General features: G+C 41.8%; 1 protein-coding gene across 4 annotated transcripts in view; it reads right to left on the minus strand.

The window, feature by feature from the left end:
• The window catches only part of TBC1D30 (TBC1 domain family member 30), a 120214-nt gene that overhangs the window by 60092 nt on the left and 35137 nt on the right, over window positions 1-24985 (minus strand). For 2 of the 4 annotated variants that reach the window (XR_010129308.1, XM_031001054.2), the window contains exons 1-7: window positions 15727-16204; window positions 12872-12933; window positions 12259-12324; window positions 10271-10396; window positions 8472-8657; window positions 4123-4291; window positions 1930-2098 (exon numbers count right to left, since the gene is read on the minus strand). Coding sequence is in view for 3 of the 4 variants with exons in the window: in XM_031001054.2 (XP_030856914.2) it covers window positions 1930-2098; window positions 4123-4291; window positions 8472-8657; window positions 10271-10396; window positions 12259-12324; window positions 12872-12933; window positions 15727-15880 (932 nt within the window). In the remaining variant the exon portion in view is untranslated. Of the gene's footprint in view, window positions 1-1929; window positions 2099-4122; window positions 4292-8471; window positions 8658-10270; window positions 10397-12258; window positions 12325-12871; window positions 12934-15726; window positions 16205-24985 lie in introns of those variants that run through there. The other 2 variants (XM_031001055.3, XM_004053506.4) reach the window with 2 other exon arrangements.

A 24985-nucleotide genomic window follows, 5' to 3' on the forward strand; every position in this document is an offset into this window, starting at 1 on the left:
ACTAGCCATTTATTATCAGTAGATTCACATTATTAAAAGCACAGACTCTAGAGCCAGGAATGCCTGGGTTCAAATTCAGGCCATTCCACTTAGTAATTAGGTGACTTTAGACAATTAACTGAACTTCTGTGTGCCTCAATTCTCACATCTATAAAATGGAGATGACAACAGTGCATACTTTATAGGATGATGAAGAATACATGAGTTTATCCATGCAGAGTAATTAGAACAGCGCCTGTTCATTGCAAGCGCTCAATGAATATTGGCTTTTGTTGCAGCTATTATTATTTCAACAGTATGACATCCCTGGGATGATCTTAGGAATAAATTCTGATCCTACAGATTAATGGATAGAGAGGAGTAAAACCAGGATAATCTCTTTTCTTCCTGCTCCTTCATGAAGAACCAACACAAAGGCAATTATAACTGACTCATCATACAGTAAAGTGCTTTACTATTTTAATGTTATAAACCAGCTATGCAGCAACTGGACTACCACACCCAAAGAAACTATCAGAGCTCAAAGGGCTTACAATATATAGAGTAAGTTGGAAATACATGGCTGCAGCAAGAGGTAGCTATTGGGGGGTAATGAAAGATAAGTAAATAGCACACCAAATCCCATACAGATGAATTTATTTACCCAACTGAAAAGCAATGTACAATAAAACCAAGGCAAAGGAGATAGCTAGGTGATGTTTAAAAATACACACAATAATAATTTTTTTAAGTCCCTGAATTGATAGTTGGTGGATCTTTCTTTTTTTTTTTTTTGAGACAGAGTCTTGCTCTGTCGTCCAGGCTAGAGTGCAGTGGCGCGATCTCGGCTCACTGCAAGCTCCGTCCCCTGGGTTCACGCCATTCTCCGGCCTCAGCCTCCCGAGTAGCTGGGAATACAGGTGCCCGCCACTACGCCCAGCTAATTTTTTGTATATTTAGTAGAGACGGGGTTTCACCGTGTTAGTCAGGATGGTCTCGATCTCCTGACCTCGTGACCCACCCGCCTCAGCCTCCCAAAGTGCTGGGATTATAGGCGTGAGCTACCGCGCTCGGCCGATAGTTGGTGGATCTTTCTTTGCAAAATTGTTAAACATGCCAGAAGTCTCCCAGGAAACAACTTACCATAAATACAAAGGCTAGTTAAAAGGTTTTTGAAACAACAGTGCCAGTGATTTACTAGTTTTGTGACATGTTGTCTGTGGGAACCCACTCGTCATTTATAGCTCCAGAAGAGAAACAGTAAAAACTTCACTGCTTCTTAACTGTAAGTTTCTTCCTAATGCTTCTTCCGTTACCCAAAAGGCACAATATTTATGTAGTAATCATAATATATCAAAGGTGAATGAAAAATACCCTATCTTTTTCAGTCCTGCTACTACTAAAGAATATAAGCAAAATCTATTTGGTAATATGTTTTGGCAGTAACAGATTCCAACAGAGAATTAATTCTTAATGAAAGGAAAGAAGTTCTATGTGTTCTACCAGGCTAGATACCTTGTTATCTCATTTGATTTTATCACAGCCCTGAAAGGCAGAACAAAATAAAGATTCATCAATAATCCAAATTATGATATTAACTAACAAATTCACCTACTCCTAACCAGATCTTTCAGTTTCTCTGCCACCTAAGTTCCTTTCCCTCTTCCCAACTAGTGTCCAAAGAGATGCTGACAAAGAGTGAACCAGCCAGGACACAAGCACTTGAGGAGGAGTGGGAGAATCTACAGGCCTAAAGGCGTCTGCCCCCTTCTCCAAAATAGACTGTATGTGCCAGCAATGAGCCTGCTGAGATTTCAGGAGGCTAAAGCAATTTTAAAAGTTCACAACTTTCTCATTTCACTTAAATATTGATGCTTTACACATTAGAGCACAAAAACTGCTTAAGGCCCTCAACATCACAGAACAGAGCAGAAGGTGGAAATCACTTACTCTCCTAATTTTGCCCAGATAGCCAGCGACACCCTTAGGATGATTTCTGAACCTTCAAAGAAGACTGAATCCCAGATCTTTAAAACGGTCTGATTGGGGAGGCATGTGGCAAAGAGAGTCAGAAACCACTGCATCGTGAAGACATTTGTAAGTGGGGGCTCATATCCACCTGAAATAAAACAAACACATTCAATTCCTTCAGAACTGATGATTGGCAGCATATGCAGATACCCTTTTCTAGTCTTCCATGTCCACTCAAATTTGTTGTATTTCTTGACTGATTTCTTCAAATTTCTAAACTCTTGTTCTTTCTTTTTCCTGCCATGTTTCTGGAAGAACACAGGTACGCTTAACAAATATGAACTTCAAAAAATATTTACAATACTTCAGAAATCTTAACCTAAAACTTACTTTGGCTCTACCTATTGTAGTGAGCTGAAAATTAAGTAGAAAGTTTTCCTCACCAAAAATAGAAGAAAAAGAAAGGACTTCAGCCTCTCAAAAGCAAAAGCCATCAGATTTTCAAAATCATATAATGCCCACTTATATTCAAATGCTGCTTTGATAAGAATAAATTGCTCACTATAAATTATCTATCAACTTCTTAAGTTATACTTAGTTCTCAGACCACAGTGGAGTTAAACTAGAAATCATTAACAGAAAGATAGCTGGCAAATCCCAAAACAGAGAATAAACATTACATTTAAAAATATTTCCAACTAAAGATCTGGGGTCCAGCAAATTTTGAAATTTCTAAATTTATTAAAAACATAGTATTCCCTCTTACTTTATGTGATCAGTATATATTTTTATGAAATATAAATATTTAGATATTTACACTGATCCTCCCTTCAAATTACAGCCAATATGTACAATTATACCTAAGTGTAAACAAAAAGATGTCTGTTTTCCTATATTCGTTTTCTTCTTCCTTACCTATGAACAATGGGAGTATCTTTGTTCAGAGACTAGAATCTGAGGTTGTTCCTCACAGCCAAGTGCAAGGCACTTGGGTAAAAACATGTAGCTCACTAAAGTGTGTCTGACTAGGGGACAGGGAAGATTGGCCCATCCGGAAGCATTATAAAATCCACACAGTTATACTGCAGAGCCAAGTTAAATGAGATTATTCAAATGGTTTAGAAGGAAATGCCTAGAGACATTCAGGTATCTCTGGGTCCGTGGCCTGCTAGGAACCAGGCCACACAGCAGGAGGTGAGCAGCAAGCAAAACTTCATCTGTATTTACAGCCACTCCCCATTGTTTACTACCTGAGCTCTGCCTCCTGTCAGATCAGCAGCACCATTAGATTCTCATAGGAGCACAAGGTCTATCGTGAACGGTGCACATGAGGGATCTAGGTTTCACGCTCCTTATGAGAATCTAATGCCTGATGATCCGTCACTTTCTCCCATCACCCCCAGTTGGGACCATCTAGTTGCAAGAAAACAAGTACAGAGCTCCCACTGATCCTACATTACAGTGAGTTGTGTAATTACTTCATTATGTATTACAATGTAATAATAATAGAAATAAAGTACACAATAAATATGCTTGAATCATCCTGAAACCATCCCCCAAGTCCTGGTCTGTGGAAAAACTGTCTTCCCTGAAACTGGTCCCTGGTGCCAAAAAGGTTGGGGACCACTGGTTTGGAGGAAACACAACAAACTCCTGACTATTCTGTACGCACAGCCAGGGAAGTACAAGCAGTAGGTATAATGACAGCTATGAGCTCAGATACTTCCAAAAGCTGGATGATGCCCAATAGACAGCAGCGGCTCTTAGCTACTCTTTCATAATCTCAATGGTTCAGGTAAAACCAGTTTGTACTAAATTGTACCTGTAGCTCAGTTTTAAAGACTCCTACAGGTTTGGTGCCAACTTAGAGCAGTTTAACTAGATAGTAAGATGTGTACATGGTATTCCATCCAGAGCACATCATTTCAGTTGTTGATCTGGTACTAGTATTAGGCTCTTCACTGACTTCCTAATTATGACCAGTTAGAGGTTCAACATGTGGCCTTTTGTTATTGTCAGTTTTGTTTTCATTCTCTAAAAATCTATTTCATTACACCAAGCTCTTACAAAAATACCTGGAAATATATATTTCCATTCAATGTTTACGCTCATTTGTACAGTGGAATCAGAGAAGACAAATATTTTCAGAGTTATAATAGCATTGAAACCTACCTCCACTTTCTTTGTTTGCAGTTCTCTGAAGAGTATCCAGGTGCTGAGATAATTCCGGCAGCTTCATTCTTAAAAGGTCTCTGAAGACAGCCATATCCACAGACAATGCCCGGAGATTATTGACAAAATAGCTTTCGGGAAGTACCTTATCAATAAGATAAATCATAATCTAAAGAAAAAAAGATAAAGCTTAAGACTGCTTTGTAAAAACTGGGATCCCAACACGTCCTAAAGAGAAAATAAGTATTCAAATAGATAAAACGCTGTTAGCCAAAGCACACTATCCTTAAATGCATCAGTACCAAATGTTCCAGATTTACAAGGCTCTCCTGCAGCCTGGCTAGGGAGCATGTGGCATAATCATCTAAGTAACTCAGACCCCAAGTCCGCTGCTGTGTGAAATTTCTAGATGGGTTGCTAGACCTGAGTTCGGCCCATAAGTAGCTGTGATTATGCAACCCTTAGCGTCATTCTGAGAAATGACAAAGCCCAAGCTTGTGCAGCAGCCAGCAGAGCCTCAGTATTGGCTCCTTGATGTCAGCACAGTTTTACAACCTCAATATGAAAACTAAGAGCAGGCCTATCATAAAACACCCCCACTGAAGCAGCTCTCAAGATTTACTCACCATCAGCCTGGGCTATTAGAGCAACTCATGTTGGCTCTTTGTCCGCTTCCTGGGAAAATGCAACTATGCTTTGCTTGAACAAATAGTACTTTTCAGAATCTGTATTTCTTTCATAAGGTTGTTATAGAGGTTCTTCAAATTGCTATTTTCATTTTGATTTTTCTACTTGTATTACCTTTCCTAAAATGTCAAGAACCTCTAGAATGACCCAGCCAAACACATACGAGTTCTGTATGTCAATCCCTGGTTCTTTCCCACCAAACTCTTACCAACAAAAATACCTGGAACCATGTATTTCCATTCAATGTTTAGGCTCATTTGTACAGTGGAATCGGAGAAGTCAGATATTTTCAGAGTTATAATAGTATTGAATCACTACCTCTACTTTCTTTGTTTGCAGTTCTCTGAAGAGTATCCAGGTGCTAATTCAGGCGGCTTCATTCTTAAAAGGTCTGGCATGCTATGTACCTGACCCACTCCCTAAAAGACCAGCTCCTTCCCCAAAGCACCAGAAAAACAAAATTAAGAACAAAATCATAACTGGTTCTATATATATAATGGGCTCTATGTCGATGGAAAAGTAGCTATCTCACATTTTGACATTCAGGATACTATAAAACTCTATTTCCACCCCCCAACCCGCCCCACAAAAACAAAAATCTCCCGCCCTGCCAAGGGCCCATTTTCCCCTCCTCCCCAGCTTATAATTTCCACTTTTCAGGGTCACAGTTTTGAACGAGTCAGTAGGGCAGGGGCATGCTCTCCAGGAGGACCCTCTCCTTTGTTGTAAGGTGGCCAGACCCGGAAGGCCTTAGCCTTCTTATGTTAGGATAAAATTTACCAGGTAAACGTAACATCATCTTGCAAATAAGAGCTCAGCAACAAGAAAGGAGTAAATTCTGTCTTTGCGGGAAGAGGAGGTTCTGGGAGGCAGCAGCTGATGAGGAGAGCAAGTTTCAGCACGGTAGAGTACCCTTGCAGGAACCTAGCACTCTATGGATCAGGATTAGAGGAATTTACAGGATCATGAATGCAGACGTAAAGGATGTACACTGACAACTGTTGTATTTTTCATCTAAGGATAAGACATATAATGCTGAGAAAGATATTTGGTTTTTATTGAGAAATTATGATCCCTCAAAATTACATGAAAACAAGCAAAAAAAAATTCTTCAATTATCATACTAATTCCTGTGACAGTGAAATTCTCTATCTGAAGGCATCTCAATGTCTGATGTGAAGACATAGAGCCAGCTCACTCAAACCACCCACCACTGTATTTCCAAGGTCAAATCTTAGATCCAAAAAAAAAAAAAAAAGCCAGGCACGGTGGCTCATGCCTGTAATCCCAGCACTTTGGGAGACTGAGGCAGGAGGATCACCTGAGAGGTCAGGAGTTTGAGACCAGCCTGGCCAACATGGTGAAACCCCATCTCTACTAAAAATACAAAAATTTGCTGGGCGTGGTGGTGTATACCTGTAATCCCAGCTACTAGGGAGGCTGAGGCAGGAGAATTGCTTGAACCTGGAAGGTGGAGGTTGCAGTGAGCCAAGATCATGCCACTGCACTCTAGCCTGGGTGACAGAGCAAGACTCTATCTCAAAAAAAAAAAAAAAAAAAAAAGATTTGGCTAAATAATGGGAGAGCTCTGAATTTTTAACAAAAGGTTGAAAATAAAAGATTTGCTAAGTAAAAACTTAAGTGCTAAATAGCAGGAAAAATGGTTCACCTATTTCTAATAAACTATATGTTTCCCTAGTAATTATGACTTGTAGAGGCCATGCTGAGAAAATAGACGTCCAATATTTTCCTCAACATCAGAAGTGTTTCTTCATGAAGCCAACCTTCCTCTGTATATTAAATGTCTAAACACAAGATCTACACACTCTTAAAGGATGATGACATCATCTCATTGCATGGAGCCCATTTTCGTGGGGGCTGAAATATTCAGTTTCTCATCTTTATCTAATCCATATTTTTATGTGAGTTTTTAATTTCTAGTTTCTCAAGTATTACTGAGCCCTTTTATAATTTGATTGGCATGTACATTTCCTTCCCTGAACATCTCCATCCGACCCCCTAACTTGATTCACTTATTCCAATTGCTCTAGACAACAATTCCCATTTTATCATCATACCAATTCCATCTGAAAAAAAAAAACTGATGAAAGCTGATAGACTGAGTAAACAAAATTGCTTCTTAATAAAAAACATCTTAAAGTCATGTATTTGTCACTGCCTTCCTCCCTCTCCTACCCTCGCCTTTTTGATGAACAAGTAACTTCAAAGCTGCTTCCTTAAATACATCAATGGAAAAAGTGGGAGGTTGAATACAGATTTAGATCATGTCAAGCTGGATTTATAACTAGTCCACCATCATTTGTATAAAACCAAGAGGAACATTTGTTTATTTTTCCACATCACATTAATCAGTGATTGACAGTATCAATAAGGTATTCACCATAGTCAAACACAAGTTGTTGGGAGTGGGGTTGTGGCAGGGGGCGGTTCTTGAACACGAAGACTGAGTATCTATCTCATACATCACAAAGCATTGCAATCAAGAGCAGTTTAAAGGTTCAAATATGAATTAGTAATCCCACATTGCCTTAAGCAAATAGGCATTAGCCTCCACATTTAAAATGCTTCATTTCTCATAAGCACTCTATTTCTGGTGACTCACTGACACACATGCAAACTAAGCTTAAATCACTAGTGCCCCATCTCCACGTTTTTAAAATTTGTTTTAACTAATAAAGGTCGTAGGCATCAAAGATTAAAAGATATTAATGTAAGTCAATTCCATAATGCTTCTCCATGCAAACACCTTCCTTAGACACTCACTCTCAGCCCAACTCCTCCATATCTTGCTCCAAATATGAAAGAGTAAAGCAACTCAATAGGGCAATCCAATCAAAATTAAGCATAACTAGTGTGGGAGGCAGTTCTAACATGACCCCTGAGTCACACCCTTGTATGAGCCCTTCTCCTTGACTATGAGTTGAACCTGGTGACTGGCTTCTAAAGAACAGAATATGGAAATATAGTGGGATGTCACTTCTGATGTTTGGCTACAAATCTGTAACTTAAACTCTTTTGCCTTGCTCACTATCTTTTACTCTCATGTTCACTTTGGGGGTGCCAGCCACTGGGTTGAGAGATGGAGAGGCTACATGGCAAGGAACTATAAAAGGCCTCCAGTCAACAGCCAGCAAGGAACCGTGGCCTCAGTCCAACAGCCTGTGAGGAATTAAATCTTGCTAACAACCACATAAACAAACTTGAAAGCCAATGCCCACCCCCAATTGAGCCTTCAGATGAGATCGCAACACCAACCAACAGCAACAGTGATGTGTCCTTGAGGCAGTTAGGCTGTGCCTAGATTTCTGACGCAAAGAAACTGTAAGATAATACATTTGCTGTTTTAAGCAGCTAATTTGTTGAACAGGAATGAATAATTAATACAATTAATATTTAACTTGCTTTAAAAATATGATGTCTTATAAATGAGACTAAACACATAATCATTTGCCTCATAGTTGGCAGCTACATGAATCTGTCACTTGACATGGCTCTAACCTGGAGGAAATGCTATCATAGGTCATTACAAAGGTGTGGCAAACACCTTGGAAAAGGATGAGACATCAAGGAAGAGAGATTATGGTTCCAATTTCTCACTCTCAGAAGAATGTCCATTGCCTTTGTCAGAGCCTGCTACTCACTTTCAGGGCATCCCCTTCATTGCCTTCCATCACTTCCAGAATTAGTGCAGCCAGGATGTTAAAGCCTTGGCAGTACCCAACAGTTTTGTTCCATCGGGCATAGGCCAGCAGCACCCGCTTCAACACAACCCTGTCCTGCTCAGCCTCCTGGCCACAGTAAGAACTACAGCCTGTGCGGTGAAGGTCCTAAATGGAAGGGAAACAATATTTTCAAAAATAACTCCTAATATTCTTTACAAAACAATACCTTTTTTTTGACTCAATAAACAGAGTCAAATTATCAACATAAAATTTTTAAAAAATGTGTGTTTTTATACATATGAGCCAAAATGCATTTTTAGCTTTCTTTTTCATAATATTTTGTAATATGCTGTTTAAGAGAGATTTGCAAGGGGAATTTCAGTCAGGCAAATTTTCAACTTAAAACATTTCCAGGATTACCACAAAAAGTAGCTCAGAATTAACAATAATTACATTATAATTTCATATAAATTTATTGTTTTAATAATATTTCTCAGGTAAAACAATAGTCATCACAATACATGTATGATTGAGGCTAACATTCTTCCTTTCTACAAATAAAGTATAATATTTAGCTATCAAAACTCTAAATAACATAAAGGCGTGAAATCAAAATAGCAAAAAATGTGATTATAGAGAGAAAAATCATTCTATTCAAATTATTTTATGAATGTATATAAGAAAGACAGAAATATTTGCTATGCTTTAATGAAGGCAATATCTATAATTTAATTACTAAGCAGGAACTACAATTTTCAAGAGCTGAAGTCATTAACTGACACAGCATTCACTTCAATGAGAAAACAAAAGATAGTCTTAATAAGATGATTGTTACAAAAGGTGCATTGCCTTAATTCACCAGTTAGACAAAAAGGAAATATTTCAAATATGAGATACTTCATCTCTGCGAAACATATTCTAAAATTCCAAATATATAGCTTAAATGTGAATAATGCAAAGGCTTTTTAGTACACAATGTAAAATTGCATAACTTTTTTAGCATTTGTCTGAAACCAAGTTAGAACAGAAAGTAGCTCATTTTAGTTAGTACTTCATCCTTAAAAAAAAACTTCCAAATATGCCAAAACATTAGCCATCTTGAGGTGGCCAAAATTTGGATGAAACAACTTTCCTTTTAAAACCCCAGCTGAGTATCACACTGTAATGTACTCATATAAAATCAAAAACCATGTGCTAGAGCCTTATGTAAGAGGATAATACTGGGATCAAACAGAATCAGTATCCTTGGCTTTTAGCACCAGGCTCTGTTCAACTGTAATAATCCAGGTAAGCAAGCCACAACTGCCTACACAGCTGGCTTGAACCCACAAGTATTTGGTTGGAAGTAGACCCCACCTGTGAACCTGTCTTTAGAAATTGGCAGTTAAGAAACTATCAAAGACCCTAATAAGAACCAAATGATTCTCATATGAAATACACTTAACTAACTTTTTCAATCAGTGACTTTTATATAAAAATCCAGTTGGCATCATTGACCCATGACAAAGCATCCTTCCTATAGTGTGAGGAAGATTAATAAGTTGAATGTGAATGAAAGCTCATTTGCAAATATTTTCTTCTTACCGGCAACATTTAAATTTATGCAGACAACACATTGTCAAGGTTCCCCATGAAAAAGCTAATGAAATGAGAAGGCAGAAAATATACAGACATTCAAACCAGAAGGTAGAGACCATTTGATCCTCTGTCCAAAAAGCAACTGGCTTTTAGAGTCTTTCTTCTATATTAGGATGACAGGCCAAGTTCAGGGGCATTACCTTGACTATCTGAATTCCCATGGAGTCATCATCAGGATTACTCCTTTCATTGAAAGTGAAGCGCATGGTTTTGTCCCAGTCAATGGCTATACTGTGCAAATAATGATCTGCCAAGGTCAACCAAACCTAAAATATTACATAGACAAAGGAGAATGCCAAAGTAGAATATATAACTTCACCTTTATTAGAAAGTAGTTATTGCATTCGACAAGAAAATGGGAAGTGTCCCTAGACCAGCTATCGCTCATAAGTAGAAATCTACAAGAGTCTCACTGAAATGTTTGTTGTACTGATTTGCACCATTTAGGGCCTTTCATTTACTCTTTCAATAAATATTTGTTGAGTTCCCACTATGTGTCAAGCAGCAATCCAGGCATTAGGGATACTGTTAGAAAGACAAACCAAGAAGATTTTCAAATTGTATTTCTGTTCATTGAATAACCTGTATAATCTCATAAGCTTGTTTTACTTGGCTCTGTATTGCTCTCCATACTTAGGAAGAGCCATCTGGTCACTCATGGTGAATGGGGCTTTTTTTCACCATGGAGTGGCCTCTGCCTTTAAACCATCCCTCTCACACACATACACAAAACTGACAGATGGGCTCCCATAATGAGTAAGTTTTTTAAAAGAGCCACTGGATATTTTTACCCTTTGATTATCTTATCCAGAAAATCTGTTTCTGAAAGTTATATTTCATGATGTCATTTTTATGACTATTGTGAGGAACCCTCAATTTTCAAATTCTAGAAATATAAAGATTAGGCTTATGAATTAATATCCTAAGTGTGTATTTCAAGTTTTGGTATTTAAACATGATTTAGCAGAAATAAACATTGATTTATATATCCAGCCAGACTTCTCTCCTAACCTCAGAAGCATATATCCAAATGCTCACTTGATACCTTCAAATTAGATATCTAATAGGCATCTCAACCTTAACAGATCCAAAACCAATCACTTATTCCACCACCTACCCTACCTACACGTACAGACACACACACACCTCACCTACTCCTCCCATCTGAGTAAACAGTAATTCTACCTCCCAATCACTCAGGCCAAAATCTTGAAGTCATCTTTGACATCCCTTTTATACCTTATATTCAATCCAATAGGAATTCATGTAAGCTCAGCCTTCAAAATATGTCTAGGATTTCCATCTCCACTACCACAACCCTGATGCATCTGTTGCCTGAGCTACTGCAAGTCTCCTACTGGTCTCCCTACTTCAGCCCTTGTCTCTCATATTCTCAAGTCAGTACCCAGAGTAGCCCGTTCATAATAAAAGTCAGATCATGTCACTCCCCTGCTCAAAACTTCCCAGTGCTTCCTAGCTCACACTGAGCAAAAGCCCAAGACCTATGATAGCCTACCAGGTTCTCCATGATCTGCCACCCCTCAACCCACCACATTACCTCTATGACCCCCTCACCTATTGCTTCCCCCTTTGTTCACTGTACCCCAGCCCCACCCCACCCCATCTTTGCTTGAATACAACCCAGATGCAAGATGCTCCCGCCTGAGGGCTGAGGGTGCTTGCGCTGGCTGTTCCCTCTGCCTGGAGTATCTCCTCCCAGGTAGATGCATGGCTGCCTTCTCACCTCCTTCAGGGGCCTACTCGAATGTCACCTTGCTATTTAAAATTCCACCTCCTTACCCCTTTTCTCCTAAACGCTCTTTATTTCTCTCTACACTTTATTTTTATCCATGGCACTTATTACCATCTGACATACTTTATATTTTATTCATTGTAAGCTCCATGAGGACAAAAAACTTTGGTCTGTTTTGTTTTTTTCCATTGCTATATCCCTAGAACCTAGAACATTACTTGGCACAGAATAATCAATAAATATTTATTGCATGAATGAATAATCAAGACAGGTTTTCAAGTAACTAAACCTAGAATATATTTTTTGACATTCCAGAGGCTCTAAAGAAGGGCAGTGATGATCCTTCTGTATTTTAGCCCTATGAGTCCTCCTTACCTTTCTCCTCCATTCCTTTGGTATTCCTGTGGATAGCCTGGCAACTGCCTTGAGAGCATCGTACCACTAGGAACAAAGAAGAAATCCCAGGAGGTGATCACAGTGACCTAGATAAGCACTTTGCAATCTTTTTCCCATCTTGACATTCACAGAATGTGTTGAAATTTGCACAGCACAATGGGGTAAACAGTCAAAGCTTCTTTCAGACAGAAGTGATCAGTCCATGGCTATTACTGTGCCACGTCCCACCCCTTGGGCACCCTTAACACATCTGTGAACCCTTTGCAGTACAAACAAAATGGTTGGGAAGCTCTGGTTAATAAGCCAAAATATATATTATAGGGTTCAGAATAAAAGACATTATGGTACAGGTGTGAAATTTATTCATTTTAAAATTTTTCACACATGTACCATTAATAGAAAGTGCAAAATTTGTCACTGCAAATATAAACCCAGGCCACTTGTAGCTCAAAAGCTACTTTACCTGAAATATTGTTGAAGTGACTCATCTTCACATTCATATCAAAGAATACGTTATTTCCACTTTGAGAATATATCTCAATGTGCCCTGTTGGTACCCCCAAAAGAAGAGTGTTTTCAAAACCAAAGTTACCTGCTGAAAACCATTTTGACCTAAAGATGGCTCAAGAGTGAATTTCAACTTGGTATCAACTCCTGAAAGAAAAATACATAAATAGATGTTATTTTTGGAGAATATAACAAGTTGTATCAAAAATACTAGTAAAAGCTTGATTCTACTGAATCATCACAATTTTTTTAAAGTATGTGTCTTTACTAAATTTTAGTCAATTTTGCCAAAAGGTAAGCATATTGATTCTTAAAATAAGAAAATACCTTACAGCAAAAGAAAGTGCCTTACTACATATGATGGTGGTTTACATAGATGCCTGGAGTACCACAAAAGCAAAAACAAAAACAAAAAATGAAACCACAGGCTTGGAGTCATACAGTCCTCCATTCGACTTGGTTCCTAGACTGAAACAATTTATCTAACCTATCTCAGTCTCAATTCCTTTTCTTCTTTTTAAGAGATACAGTCTCAATATATCACTCAGGCTGAAGTATAGTGGCTATTCACAGACACAATCATAGCACCAATGCAGCCTTGGATTCCTGGGCTTAAGCAATCCTCCCACCTCAGCCTCCCAAATAGCTGGGATTATAGGCACGTGCTACCACGCACAGCTAATTTTTGTATTTTTTGTAGAACAGGGTTTCGTGATGTTGGTCAGGCTGATCTGAAACTCCTGATCTGAAGTGATCCACCTGCCTCAGCCTCCTAAAGTGCTAGGATTACAGACATGAGCCACGGCACCCGGCCCCATTTTTTAAAGGAATTATTGCCCAAAAGTTCAAGGACCAAGAAATGCCAAATACTATCAATAACATTAAGTTTTACAAATTTCAAAAGTCAAATGATGGCATTTTTGTTTCTAAGATTGTTGATTGCAGATTAGGTGTACTAAAAACTTCTCCACAACTTCCACTTCTTAGTGGTTGGTATGAATAGGAGCAATCTTCAGAATTTATGAAATAATAGTAAGTAATCAAGTAGACTGGTCTTTTAAAATATATATATATACACGGAGTCAAGAAGCTGGAAAGAGATGTATCTGATTTTTGCAAGCCCATATCAGTATGCAGGTGTTCTTGGAACCCTGGAAGAGCGCTGTAAATTCATGAGTTGGGTCCTAGGTTTCCAAAGTAAGCTGTGGCAGAGAATCCCAGGCATCCAATCAATGCCTTGATATTTCTTTTTAAAGCTTCAGGGCCATAACCACACTCTGCCTGGATAGATAAGTTTTTATTTTCTCCGAAGGAATATTAAGTACCACATGGATCCGCCTCTCTCTGAGGTGGTTTAAACGAAGTCCTGCCCAAACATAGAACGGGGATAACAATGGCCACAGGAGTGTTTCCAGCCCAGCGCACACTTTAAGGCACGCTGAAACAAGTGAGGTTGCTGTCCAGACGCGAGGTGCTGAATGGAGGAGCGTATAATCATGACGTTTGCTTGATAACAAAGATCAGGAAATTCGGTCCCGCGCTGACTTATTCTTGCCACACTACAAGGATTCCCTGTATGTCTGACCAATATGCTCTTCTGACTTTTCCGGGGCACTTGCTGGGCATCATGCCGATTGCCTTCTCATAGTGAAACCCAGCAGGGGTTAGTTGGCCAAAACCACAACTATCCTCTCAAGATCAAAAATGAGCAAGAGGATTTAACTGAAATTGATTCGCCGCCTGCATGCAAAAGCTTAAACCAGGTCACTTTCACCCCGCTTTTCTTCTAACAGAATACGGGCAGAGAGAAGGTTTATGTTTCATCTGATAATCACAGCTATTCCGGATTCAGAAATACAAAACACTTACTTTTAACGTGGGAAGGAGATTTAAAAGAAAAAAAAAGAGGTAAAGGAAGATGGTGAATAAATACTACAGCCTCTGCAACTAGACACTTCCTAGGGGAGAACAACAAAGAAACCACGAGGTTGGGAAAGGCAGCGCCGCATCCCACCCTTTGGGACTCTGCAGCTCGATTCTCCTGCGGCTCTACAGCAGGTCCCCAAGGCGCTGGCGCTGGGGGGCGGGGGCCGGGGACCGCGAACCCGCCTGGAACGCAGCCGGTGCCACTCCGGTGAACAGGTGAGCGCCAAGCACCAGTGAGAGTACAGCCAACTCCCTCTGCAGCCACTCCTTGCCAGAAACCTCCGTGCCCAGGAGCCCGCGCTAGGGCCAGGCTCTTAAAATCCCGGGGAGGGATGCCGGGTGATGGAGCCGACACGGAGTTATGCAGTCTGGAGAAGCAGGGATGGGTAAACACAGGCTGACAGTGGGAAGGGCCTTGCCTAGCACGACCAGGCTCGTTCCTGGACCTCACCTATGAAAAGGATCTCCTGCTGCTCCCCACTCGCACTCACAAATTACAGGCTCCAGTTCGAGCTGACCCCGGCACTCACGCTGAAGGGACTCTTGGGAAAATAACACCCGATTTTGCCTTTGCAGCCACTGTCTTCCTCCTCCGACCTCCAGTGTCAAACCTGTGCCTCTCTCCGCCCCCACACACCTCTCGTAAGGTCTGGCTTCCTGCGAGCCTGGAACACAATAGGTGGTGCGGCCTCTGAGGGCCCGGGCAGCCACCCGCACTTCCCCGCCACGCGGAGAAAGCCGAGCACACAGGCCGCAGGGTGGGGGTCCGAGGGCAGAGGGTGGAAGCAGCGGGTTCTCCGCGCCTGGGGAGGCCGCTGCCCCGCCCAGGCCCCCGTCTGCCCTCTACCCTTCCAGACCAATCGCTCCCTGCAGGTGCCAACGCGGTGCCCCGCACCAGGTGGCACGCGGACTTTTCCCAGAGCTCCCCGGCCTAGACGGAGTCAGGCTAAGGCAGAAGCGCGGGCAGCCCCGGCGCTACTTTACAGCGCCCCATCTGCAGCCCTGGGTCCTCACCCGGCTCCAGGGTGCACAGCAGCCGGGGCGCGGTCCGGGAAATGCAGCTGCGCTTCTTGAGCACATTGCTCAGGATGGTGCCCACGCCGCCGCCCTGCCGCTTCAGGCATCTCCCCCCGCGCCTCAGAGACCCGGTCAGCTTGTCCTGCCGCATCCGAGAGCGCCCCGGGCTCTGGCACGGCCACCGTCCGTCTCGGTCCCCGCTACCCCACTGGCTGAGCGGCTGAGCTCGCGGAGCTGGGTGAGTGTCTGCGGCTGACCGGCCCCTGGGAGCAGGGAGCGCACAGCCGGCCGGTGCTGTAGGGTCACGGGGACTTGCGGGGCACTGCGGGAGCCGCCGAACGCAGGGAAGCCAGCAGGCATCTGCAGTGCGGAGCCTGCAAGGCTGAGGCAGGAGATCGCTCGAGGCGGGGAGGGCGGGAGCGAGCGAGCGAGCGCGTGGGAGACGGAGGCGGCGTGCCCGCCCCCAATCCCGGCACCGCCGTGCGCAGGCGGGGCCGCCCCAGCTCCCCCGCGCCCAGAAGCGCCAGAGACAGTGAGCCAGTGGGCGCGTAACTGCGTTCGGGGACCAAAAGCAGAAACAGAGATGTCCGTGCTTCTCCCAAGATCTGGGAGGGAACAGAGGGAGCACCAAGGGGCGCCAGTCTCAGGGGCAGAACACCCGTGAGGGCAAGCATCCTCTCCCACTTCCGAGCAGTCTCAGAAGGGGCCGTGACCCAACAGCAGGCGGCGAGGCACACGCTTCAGCCCGAATTGCGTTGAATTATTTCCTGGCAGATTAGAGGGGCGCGGAGAAAATGAAGGAAAAAAAAATGATTGTTTCTTTTAGAAAAATGGGCTTCCAGAAAAAAAGTGTTCTCTTTTCAAGCAGTATTAAAAAGTAATGTTCCTCATCTCTCCAGCCAGACTTCAGTAGTTCTGAACTATTGCCCATCATTATGGTTTTAAAAAAAAAAAAGTCATTCTCAAACGGCAATATTCACCAATAGAATATTTACCATTAAAATGGATGAAAGAAAGGGTGTGGGGGGGATATAAAGATATTTGTGTTTGCTAATATTTATAAAAAAACACTAGATGGATAAACCAAAAACAAATTAGAAAACTTGTATAGGAGAAGGAACATCATGGAGGAGACAAGAATGGAAAACTGAGTCCTCTCTTGATGTGTCTCCTGTAGTTTTGGCTCTGGAATAACACTATATTAATAATATTAACAAATTAAATTTTTAAAAAACCAGGATGATGGAGCAGCATGCCTATAGTCCCAGCTACTTGGCAGGCTGAGGTGGGAAAATTGCTTAGCCCCAAGAGTTTGAGGCCAGCTTGGGCAACATAGCGAGACCCCATCTCTTAAAAAGACATAAAAATAAAAATAAATTTTGAAAATACATAAAATAGTCTGGGCACGGTGGCTCACACCTGTAATCCTAGCACTTTGGGAGGTCAAGGCAGGAGGATGTCTTGAAACCAGGAGTTCAAAGCTGCAGTGAGCTATGATTGCACCCCTGCATTCTAGCCTGAGCAACAGACCTAGTCCCTGACTATAAATGAATAAATTATTTCTAAATTGTAAAAGAAAACCCTAACCATTGAAAATTAATGGAAACAAATCAACCTAATGGACTATCCCACTTATAGCATAAGAACACAGAAAAAATTCTCTCTTGACATAGAACACAATATTATGACTGTACATCAACAGTTGTACATATTCCCAGAGCAAATAAAACTGCAAAGAAACCTTACATTTCATTCAGTATTATTCTTGTTATTAATAATATTCGTATTTCTTAAATTCTTATATCCACTACAGGATAAAGCAAATAAATAATTATGCTAACATCAAATGGAGCCAAGATGTTTTCAGTGTAATAGAAAATATGTGTATAACCAAAGTAATTAAGTTTTCTTTAAAATATTACAATTATATATTTATATGGGAAACACTAGTATGAACTCATTTTTTTTTCTTTTCAAAAAAATACATACATTCATTGAATAGGTTTAGAAGTAAGGACAACTCAGCAGCAATGAACACCTGCAGCACCCAGGTTATGGTCTCTAAAAACCATTCCCCACTCAAAGGAACTAAGGCTCTTTTGAGGAGTGACTGATTCCAGGTTTGGGACAGAAAAAGTACAAGATGACCCTGAAACATTTTGATGAGCTCAAAAAGAAAGGAAATGTTTCACAATTAATGGGGTCAAGTCAAAAGGACACAAGAGTCACATAAATAGGCTCCTTCCTATTGGCCAAAGATGAAACAATTTGAACTTGAAAAACAATGGCTGAGCCTGGACAACATGCGAACCCCCATCTCTACAAAAAAAAAAAAAAAAAAGCTACAAAAATTAGCTGGGCATGATGGCACACACCTGTAGGCCCAGCTACTCAGGAGGCTGAGGTAGGAGGATCACCTGAGGCCAGGGAGGTCAAGGCTGCAATGAGCCATTATCGCACCACTGCACTCCAGCCTGGGTGATGGTGAGACCCTGCCTCAGAAGTAAAAACAAAAACAAAAAGCAATTAATTGCTGGGTCAGGCGCTGTGGCTCAGGTCTGTAATCCCAGTGCTTTGGGAGGCCAAGGTGGGACAATCACTTGAGGCCAGTAGTTCAAGACTAGTCTGGGCAAAATAGCAAGACCCTGTTTCTGCAAAAATAAAATAACTTAGCCAGGTGTGGTAGTGTATGCCTGTAGTCCTAGCTACTTGAGAGGCTGAGGCAGGAGGATCACTTGAACCCAGGAATTCAAGGTTACAGTGAGCTATCATGGGCCACTGCACTCCAGCCTGGGTGACAGAGCAAGACCCTGTATCAAAAGAAAACAAAATGGCTGCTATTGATTGAAAAAATATTGAATATTTTTAAATGCCTTCATAAAGATAGCCTAAACAAGCCAGAAAAAGAAGGCATTCCTATGACGCTTCCCAGAATTTGAGGACAATGTCAGAAATGGTGCAACCCTAAGAATGAGCTGTATAAGAATCTATTAAAAATGAAATGAGCCATCTGCAAAAGTAAAGCAGGCTAATAAAGGACACGCAAGCTATTCAGTTGTAGCTGCCTGGCAGAGGTAAAGATGCTTTCAAAAGGGCAGTACTCTTTGAAAAGGCATCACTTTAGAAAATGAAGTCACTGTTTAAGCTGGTCATGACTAATTGCTTGGCTTAAATTTCCCAACCTTTTGCTGCGAGCTCCGGTACGGAAATTTATCCTCCATCAACCATCAACTTTTTACAGTTTTGGTACATGTTTGTATCCTTCAGCTTTGTATTAATTTTAATAAGACACTCATTGGCTGTTGCAGCCTATCTCAGTTGTACTGAGAGCCATAGGAAGAGGTCTGATGCTTCCCTTTGACCAGTTTTTTAGAGGGCACAGTATACCCTGGGGCTGAAGATGGTGATGAACACCCGAAGTCAAAGAGAGGGAACTGGCAGGAGAGGGAAAATCCAGCAGGACAAGTTGGTAACTGCATGCCCAGTCTCGTCTTCCAGACCTCTCATATGCTCAAATCTTAGAGGGTTTTGTGTTCTATTTTAACAAGAGAGGCTATTCATGCTTGGTTTCCATCACTAGGCAAGCCAAGAGGACAAGCAATCAGCTCTGTTCTACAACACTGTCTCTGGAGTGGAGAGGAGGACGTCCTGCCCCTGGGGCTGTGACATATGCCACTCAGACCATCCAACTCCCTTTGGCTCTGACGTCATGCTCACCAAGCAAACTCTGGATTGTCATTTGATTTCCCATATAGACTCTGCTGCAGCACAGAGAATATACTGACCAGTTAATAGCAGTCAATACCCCTGAGTTCACTCAGCAGTCGGTAACCTGAAGATACCAAATTTCCAGACTGCCAAAGCTGACATCTAGACTCTAGGCTGTCAACTCACCCATGTGTCATGACTGATAAAAAGACCTCTCTTTAGATTCTTCTTTACTTATAATACTTTCCTTTACTAGTAGTGACAGAAGCTTCTTTGCTTGCAAAAGGAACATTCAATTTCACCTCTTTTAGATCTATTACGAGGAAAATCTAACTCTGTTTTTAAAATAAAATTTAAGAGTTTCTGCTATGATGGCAATAAACAGCAAAGGAATTAGATAATATTATTTTGTTTACATTAGAGAGGAAAGTCAGGACTGCCAACTTTTATAGCAAACAGATAATTACATGAGCACTAAAACACAATACTCTAAAAGCAGCGATGGCCCAAGCCTAGTATTATGTTGATTGTGTGACTCACAGTTTTTTATTTCATGTCTGGAATATTGTTTTCCAAACGTGAAAGATGTCATCTAAAGTCAACTTACAGAGAACTCAAGCCAGCATGGACTTTGCCTGAGAATCTCAGGAGCCAGGCCAATTTACCATTATTCTTTACTAATCAAGCTTTACCAATCAAATAATAGTGAATTCACATTTGGGCAAATTATACACTGCCACAGTCTACAATGGTTATGACTTATGCTGAATTTAGGGAAGGAAGGCTTAATGAACACTTCACATTGGATGAGATAATGTTATTTGGATTGCTAAAGAAAATGAAGGCTTTGAGGAAATGCCCCGAATGTCGCAGAGCTAATAACCTGAGGACATCCCCCACAGATGTGAGCTCCCAGGCTGAAACAAAAAAAGTATGGACCATTCGGCATACCCTGCATCTTCAGGCCTACATGCTGGGAATGAGGTTTCCTTGAGAGCGAACTTTTCCTTTAATGGGAGAAGGGGGAAGAAGTCAGTAAGAAAAGAAAGCCCAACACAAGGAATAAAAACTACGTCCCAAGGGGCTTCCAGAAGGGGAAGTGGGTCTGAGACCTGTGATTTCCTAATGCTGCTATTTTTTTTGTTTAACAGTAAAGTCTTAAAATAAAAAGGGCCTACGTGCTTATCTTCAGGGACTGACAATTACCAAGAGAAAAGGCCCTGGAAGCCTGCTATGAGGAGAGAGAGACCACAGGGAGCCAGCCTGCTCTGGGGAAGTGGGCCTGGAACTCATCTGTACAGCTGCGGAGTTCCCTGGCAGGTGCTGATGTGCACACAAGCTGAGCATCAAAGATCTCATCAGACCACCAGATCTAGTGCTGTCTCCCATTGGGCAGGAGATGGGGACATTTAGCACCTGTGATAATAAAAAGAATGGAGGTCTGTTGGCATAAAAGCCACTCTTCCTCCTCTCTCCTCATCCCACAATTTTTGAACATGTGTAAACAGCTCCTGAATAGTGAAGTGGCGTCTGCTAACCAGACAAGATCTGTGGCCTTTTCTACAAGAAGTTAACACTTTCCTCAGACCTACTAAAGTAGGGACTTAACAAGTAGTTCCTTCAAGGCCGAGTGCAGTGGCTCATGCCTATAATCTCAGCACTTCGGGAGACTGACCAGCCTGGCCAACATGGTGAAACCCCATCTCTACTAAAAATACAAAAATTAGCTGGGTGTGGTGGCGCACACCTGTAATCCCAGCTACTTGGGAGGCTGAGGCAGGAGAATCGCTTGAACCTGGGAGGCGGAGCTTGCAGTGAGCCAAGATCATGCCACTGCACTGGCAGCCTGGGTGACAGAGCGAGACTCCATTTCAAAAAAAAAAAAAAAAAAAAGTAGTTCCTTCAATTCATTATCCAAGACAGAGTCCACACACTATGAGCATTGTAACAGTTTCCCCCTCATGACAGAGATGAAGGGGCAGGGCAGCAGGAGGAAATTGAGGGGGAAGAAAAAAACTTTACAATTATTTGACAGATCACATTACCTACATGGGACATTTTCTATTTATATGATTTTCTTATCTTAGTCATAAAAATAACTTCTCTATTTAAATACAGGCACCCTTTAAGACAATCAGGTGTAGCTTTTGTATTTTGTTAATTTTTGAGAAAGGACTCTATCAAGCATGGAACAGACAGGCTTTAAAATTCCAACACCAAATCACACTCAGAATGTCATACAGAAATGTACTTAAAACTCTGCTGCCAGATCCATGTAACCTTAGATGCATAACTAACCAAAGATTTTAGATATCATCATATTCTTCTTGTCCTGGTATTTCCTGTTAAGTATTTTCTTGCTTCAAAATGACCGAAACTGACTCACTACTACTTGAGCTAGATTGATATTGACCATATAAAGACACCTTTATATTTCTTTTATTCATTCATTTATTCATGAAAAAAATCATTAATCAGATGCTGTGGGAAAGGCACTGTACTAAGAACTATGAGAGAGAAAATTATGAACACAGTACATACTCTACCCTCAAAGAGTTTACAGTTGGCCAGGTGCAGTGGCTCATGCCTGTAATCCCAGCACTTTGGGAGGCCGAGGCGGGCAGATCACGAGGTCAGGAGATCAAGATCATCCTGGCCAACATGGTGAAACCCCGTCTCTACTAAAAATACAAATACTAGCTGGGCGTGGTGGCACGTGCCTGTAATCCCAGCTACTTGGGAGGCTGAGGCAGGAGAATCACTTGAACCAGGGAGGCAGAGGTTGAGTGAGCCAGGATTGCACCACTGCATTCCAGCATTCCAGCCTGGCAACAGCATGAGACTGTCTTAAAAAAAAAAAAAATAGTTTACAGTTTACTGAGTGAGTAGTGACAAGGACACAAGGATTGTGTGAAAGGTCCTTTAAAATACTATGTGAATAATTGGAGAGATACCATTCTTGCTACATCTTAAGTATTATATATGTTGCAATGTTTTCCCAGAGCTCCATTTCATTGAGCTATTAAATTTCACCTGAAAACAGGCCAAGGACAAAGCTCATGTATGCTCTTCTTACAGTTGTGGTATTCAGCTCTTTAGTTCCACATCAGGAATAGAACTGGAAGACTCACACTCATCACTGCAGAAGATGAAATAACTTTAACCTGGTCATGATGAACCATTTAGCTGGGATTCCCCAACCTTACACCAAGCCATTCTAAGATTTTTTTTTTTTTTTTTTTTTTTTTTGGTAGAGTCTCACTCTGTTGCCCAGGCTGGAGTACAGTGGAGGGATATCGGCTCACTGCAACCTCCACTTCCTGGGTTCAAGTGATTCCTGTGCCTTACCCTCTTGAGTAGCTGGGATTACAGGTGCATGCCACCATGCCCGGCTAATTTTTGTATTTTTAGTAGACATGGGGTTTCACCATGTTAGCCAGGCTGGTCTCGAACTCTTGACCTCAAATGATGCGCCTGCCTTGGCCTCCCAAAGTGCTGGGATTACAGGCATGAGCCATGTGCCAGGCCCAAAGATTCTTTTGACCCTGTTGAGGAGAAGTATGAAAGGAGAGGTTTCTCATATCTGTTGAGGTAGATTTAACTTAGAAATGTGTCCCTAGACAGGAGAAGGGTGATGCGTTCAAATGTAATATGCTTGATTTTGGTGATGACAAGAGGGAAGTACCAGAAGAGGAGAGAGATTGGAATCAACAATAATTTTGGTTTGGCAGGTCTGGAAACCTTCACTCTCCAGGTTGAGTTCATTCAGAAGAAACAATGTAGAACGTGTGGGCCAATGAGGAGACGTGTGAAGAGACACAGGTCAGGTCATCACCCCTGGTGAGACCCTCCAGGAGGCAACGCAGCAGACAAAGAATTCTGATGCCAGTACTTGCTTCCTCTATGTCCTTGAGCAAGTTACTTAATGTCTGGGTTTCAGTTTCCTCATCTTTAGAATAATGATATTTGAGTTACGGTGAGAATTAAATGACATAATGAAAGTCATGGCATAAAGCAGGCGCTCAATACTGTCCTTTGATTAGTGCTTGTTGTTGCTGCACTAGAGGCTAAAATGGCGCTGTGAGCAGTCATCCCAGAGGTCTATCCAGCACAGGACCCAGACTCTGACCCACAGGGTGAGTCTGACTGGCCAGGATACCCCACTGAGGTCTTCGCCGCATACTCCTCTAGTGCCCTCACTCACTTGGTAGAAACTGTGAAATTAGTTATGTGTTTGCTCCAAAGGACTAAGTTAGAACTGCTAAGTGGGAGCTGTGGTGAGGCAGATATCAGCAAAATTTCAGAATGCTCTGTTGGGCATGGTGGCTCACACCTGTAGTCCCAGCTACTTGGTGGACTGAGGCAGGAGGATCACTTGAGAGCCTACGATTTCAAGGCTGCATTGTGCCCTGATCACACTACTGTACTCCAGCCTGGGTGACAGAGCAACACCCTGATAGAAGGAAGAAAAGCAAGAAAGAAGAAAGGCAGGAAGGGAGGGAGGGAGGGAGAGAAAGAAAAGAGAGAAGAGAAAGAAAGAGAAAAGAAAAGAAAGGAACAAAAGAATGCTGTGACTGTAATATAACATCCAGCCTCAGGAGATCATAAATGTCCTCTCCTTTGGAGTTCTCAGGCAAAGGCTGCAAGTCCAGCAGTCGGGGATGCTGTGAAAGGACATTTAAAATGAGCTGAGGCCAGACTAGCAATACCAGTAGAGCAGCTTCCAACCCTAGAATTCTCTGAGACCAATTTAACTGATACTCAGACAGTCTTATTACTCTATTAGAATTCATCAATCCAATATAAATGTTGGCCAACAGCAATGCTTGGACAATACAGTTTGAGTTGCTGTGTTTTCAGATAAACTGAAATTTAAACAAAGAAATCTTTTTGGTATCAGTCCTCGTTAAGAATATTTCTACACGGTATTACACTCTCTTGACTTAAAAACAGTATTCTGGGCCTGGATGCCGGGGCTCATGCCTGTAGTAATCCCAGCACTTTGGGAGGCCAAGGCAGGCAGATCACCTGAGGTCAGGAATTCCAGACCAGCCTGGCCAACATGGTGAAACCCCATCTCTACTAAAAATACAAAAATTAGCCAGGTGTGGTGGTGCATGCCTATAATCCCTGCTACTTGGAAGGCTGAGGCACAGGAATCGCTTGAACCCGGGAGACGGAGGTTGCAGTGAGCCAAGATCGCACCACTGCGCTCCAGCCTGGGCAACAGAGCGAGACTCCATCTCAAAAAAAAAAAAAAAAAAAAAAAGTATTCTGAACAAATCAAATTTTCATGTATTTATTAAGAACCTTAGCCTGAGCAACATGACAAAACGCTGTCTCTACAAACACTACCAAAAAAATTGGCCAGGCATGGTGGTACATGGCTATAGTACCAGCTACTTGGGAGGATCACCTGAGCCCAGGAGGTCGAGGTTGCAGTGAGCCATAATCACATCACCATACTACCAGCCTTGGTGACAGAGTAAGACTCTGTCTCAAAAAAGAAAAAAAAAAATCTTACATTATCTTTACATCGTTATTCTCA

This window comes from Gorilla gorilla, chromosome 10, assembly GCF_029281585.2.
Source record: "Gorilla gorilla gorilla isolate KB3781 chromosome 10, NHGRI_mGorGor1-v2.1_pri, whole genome shotgun sequence".
NCBI lineage: Eukaryota > Metazoa > Chordata > Mammalia > Primates > Hominidae > Gorilla > Gorilla gorilla.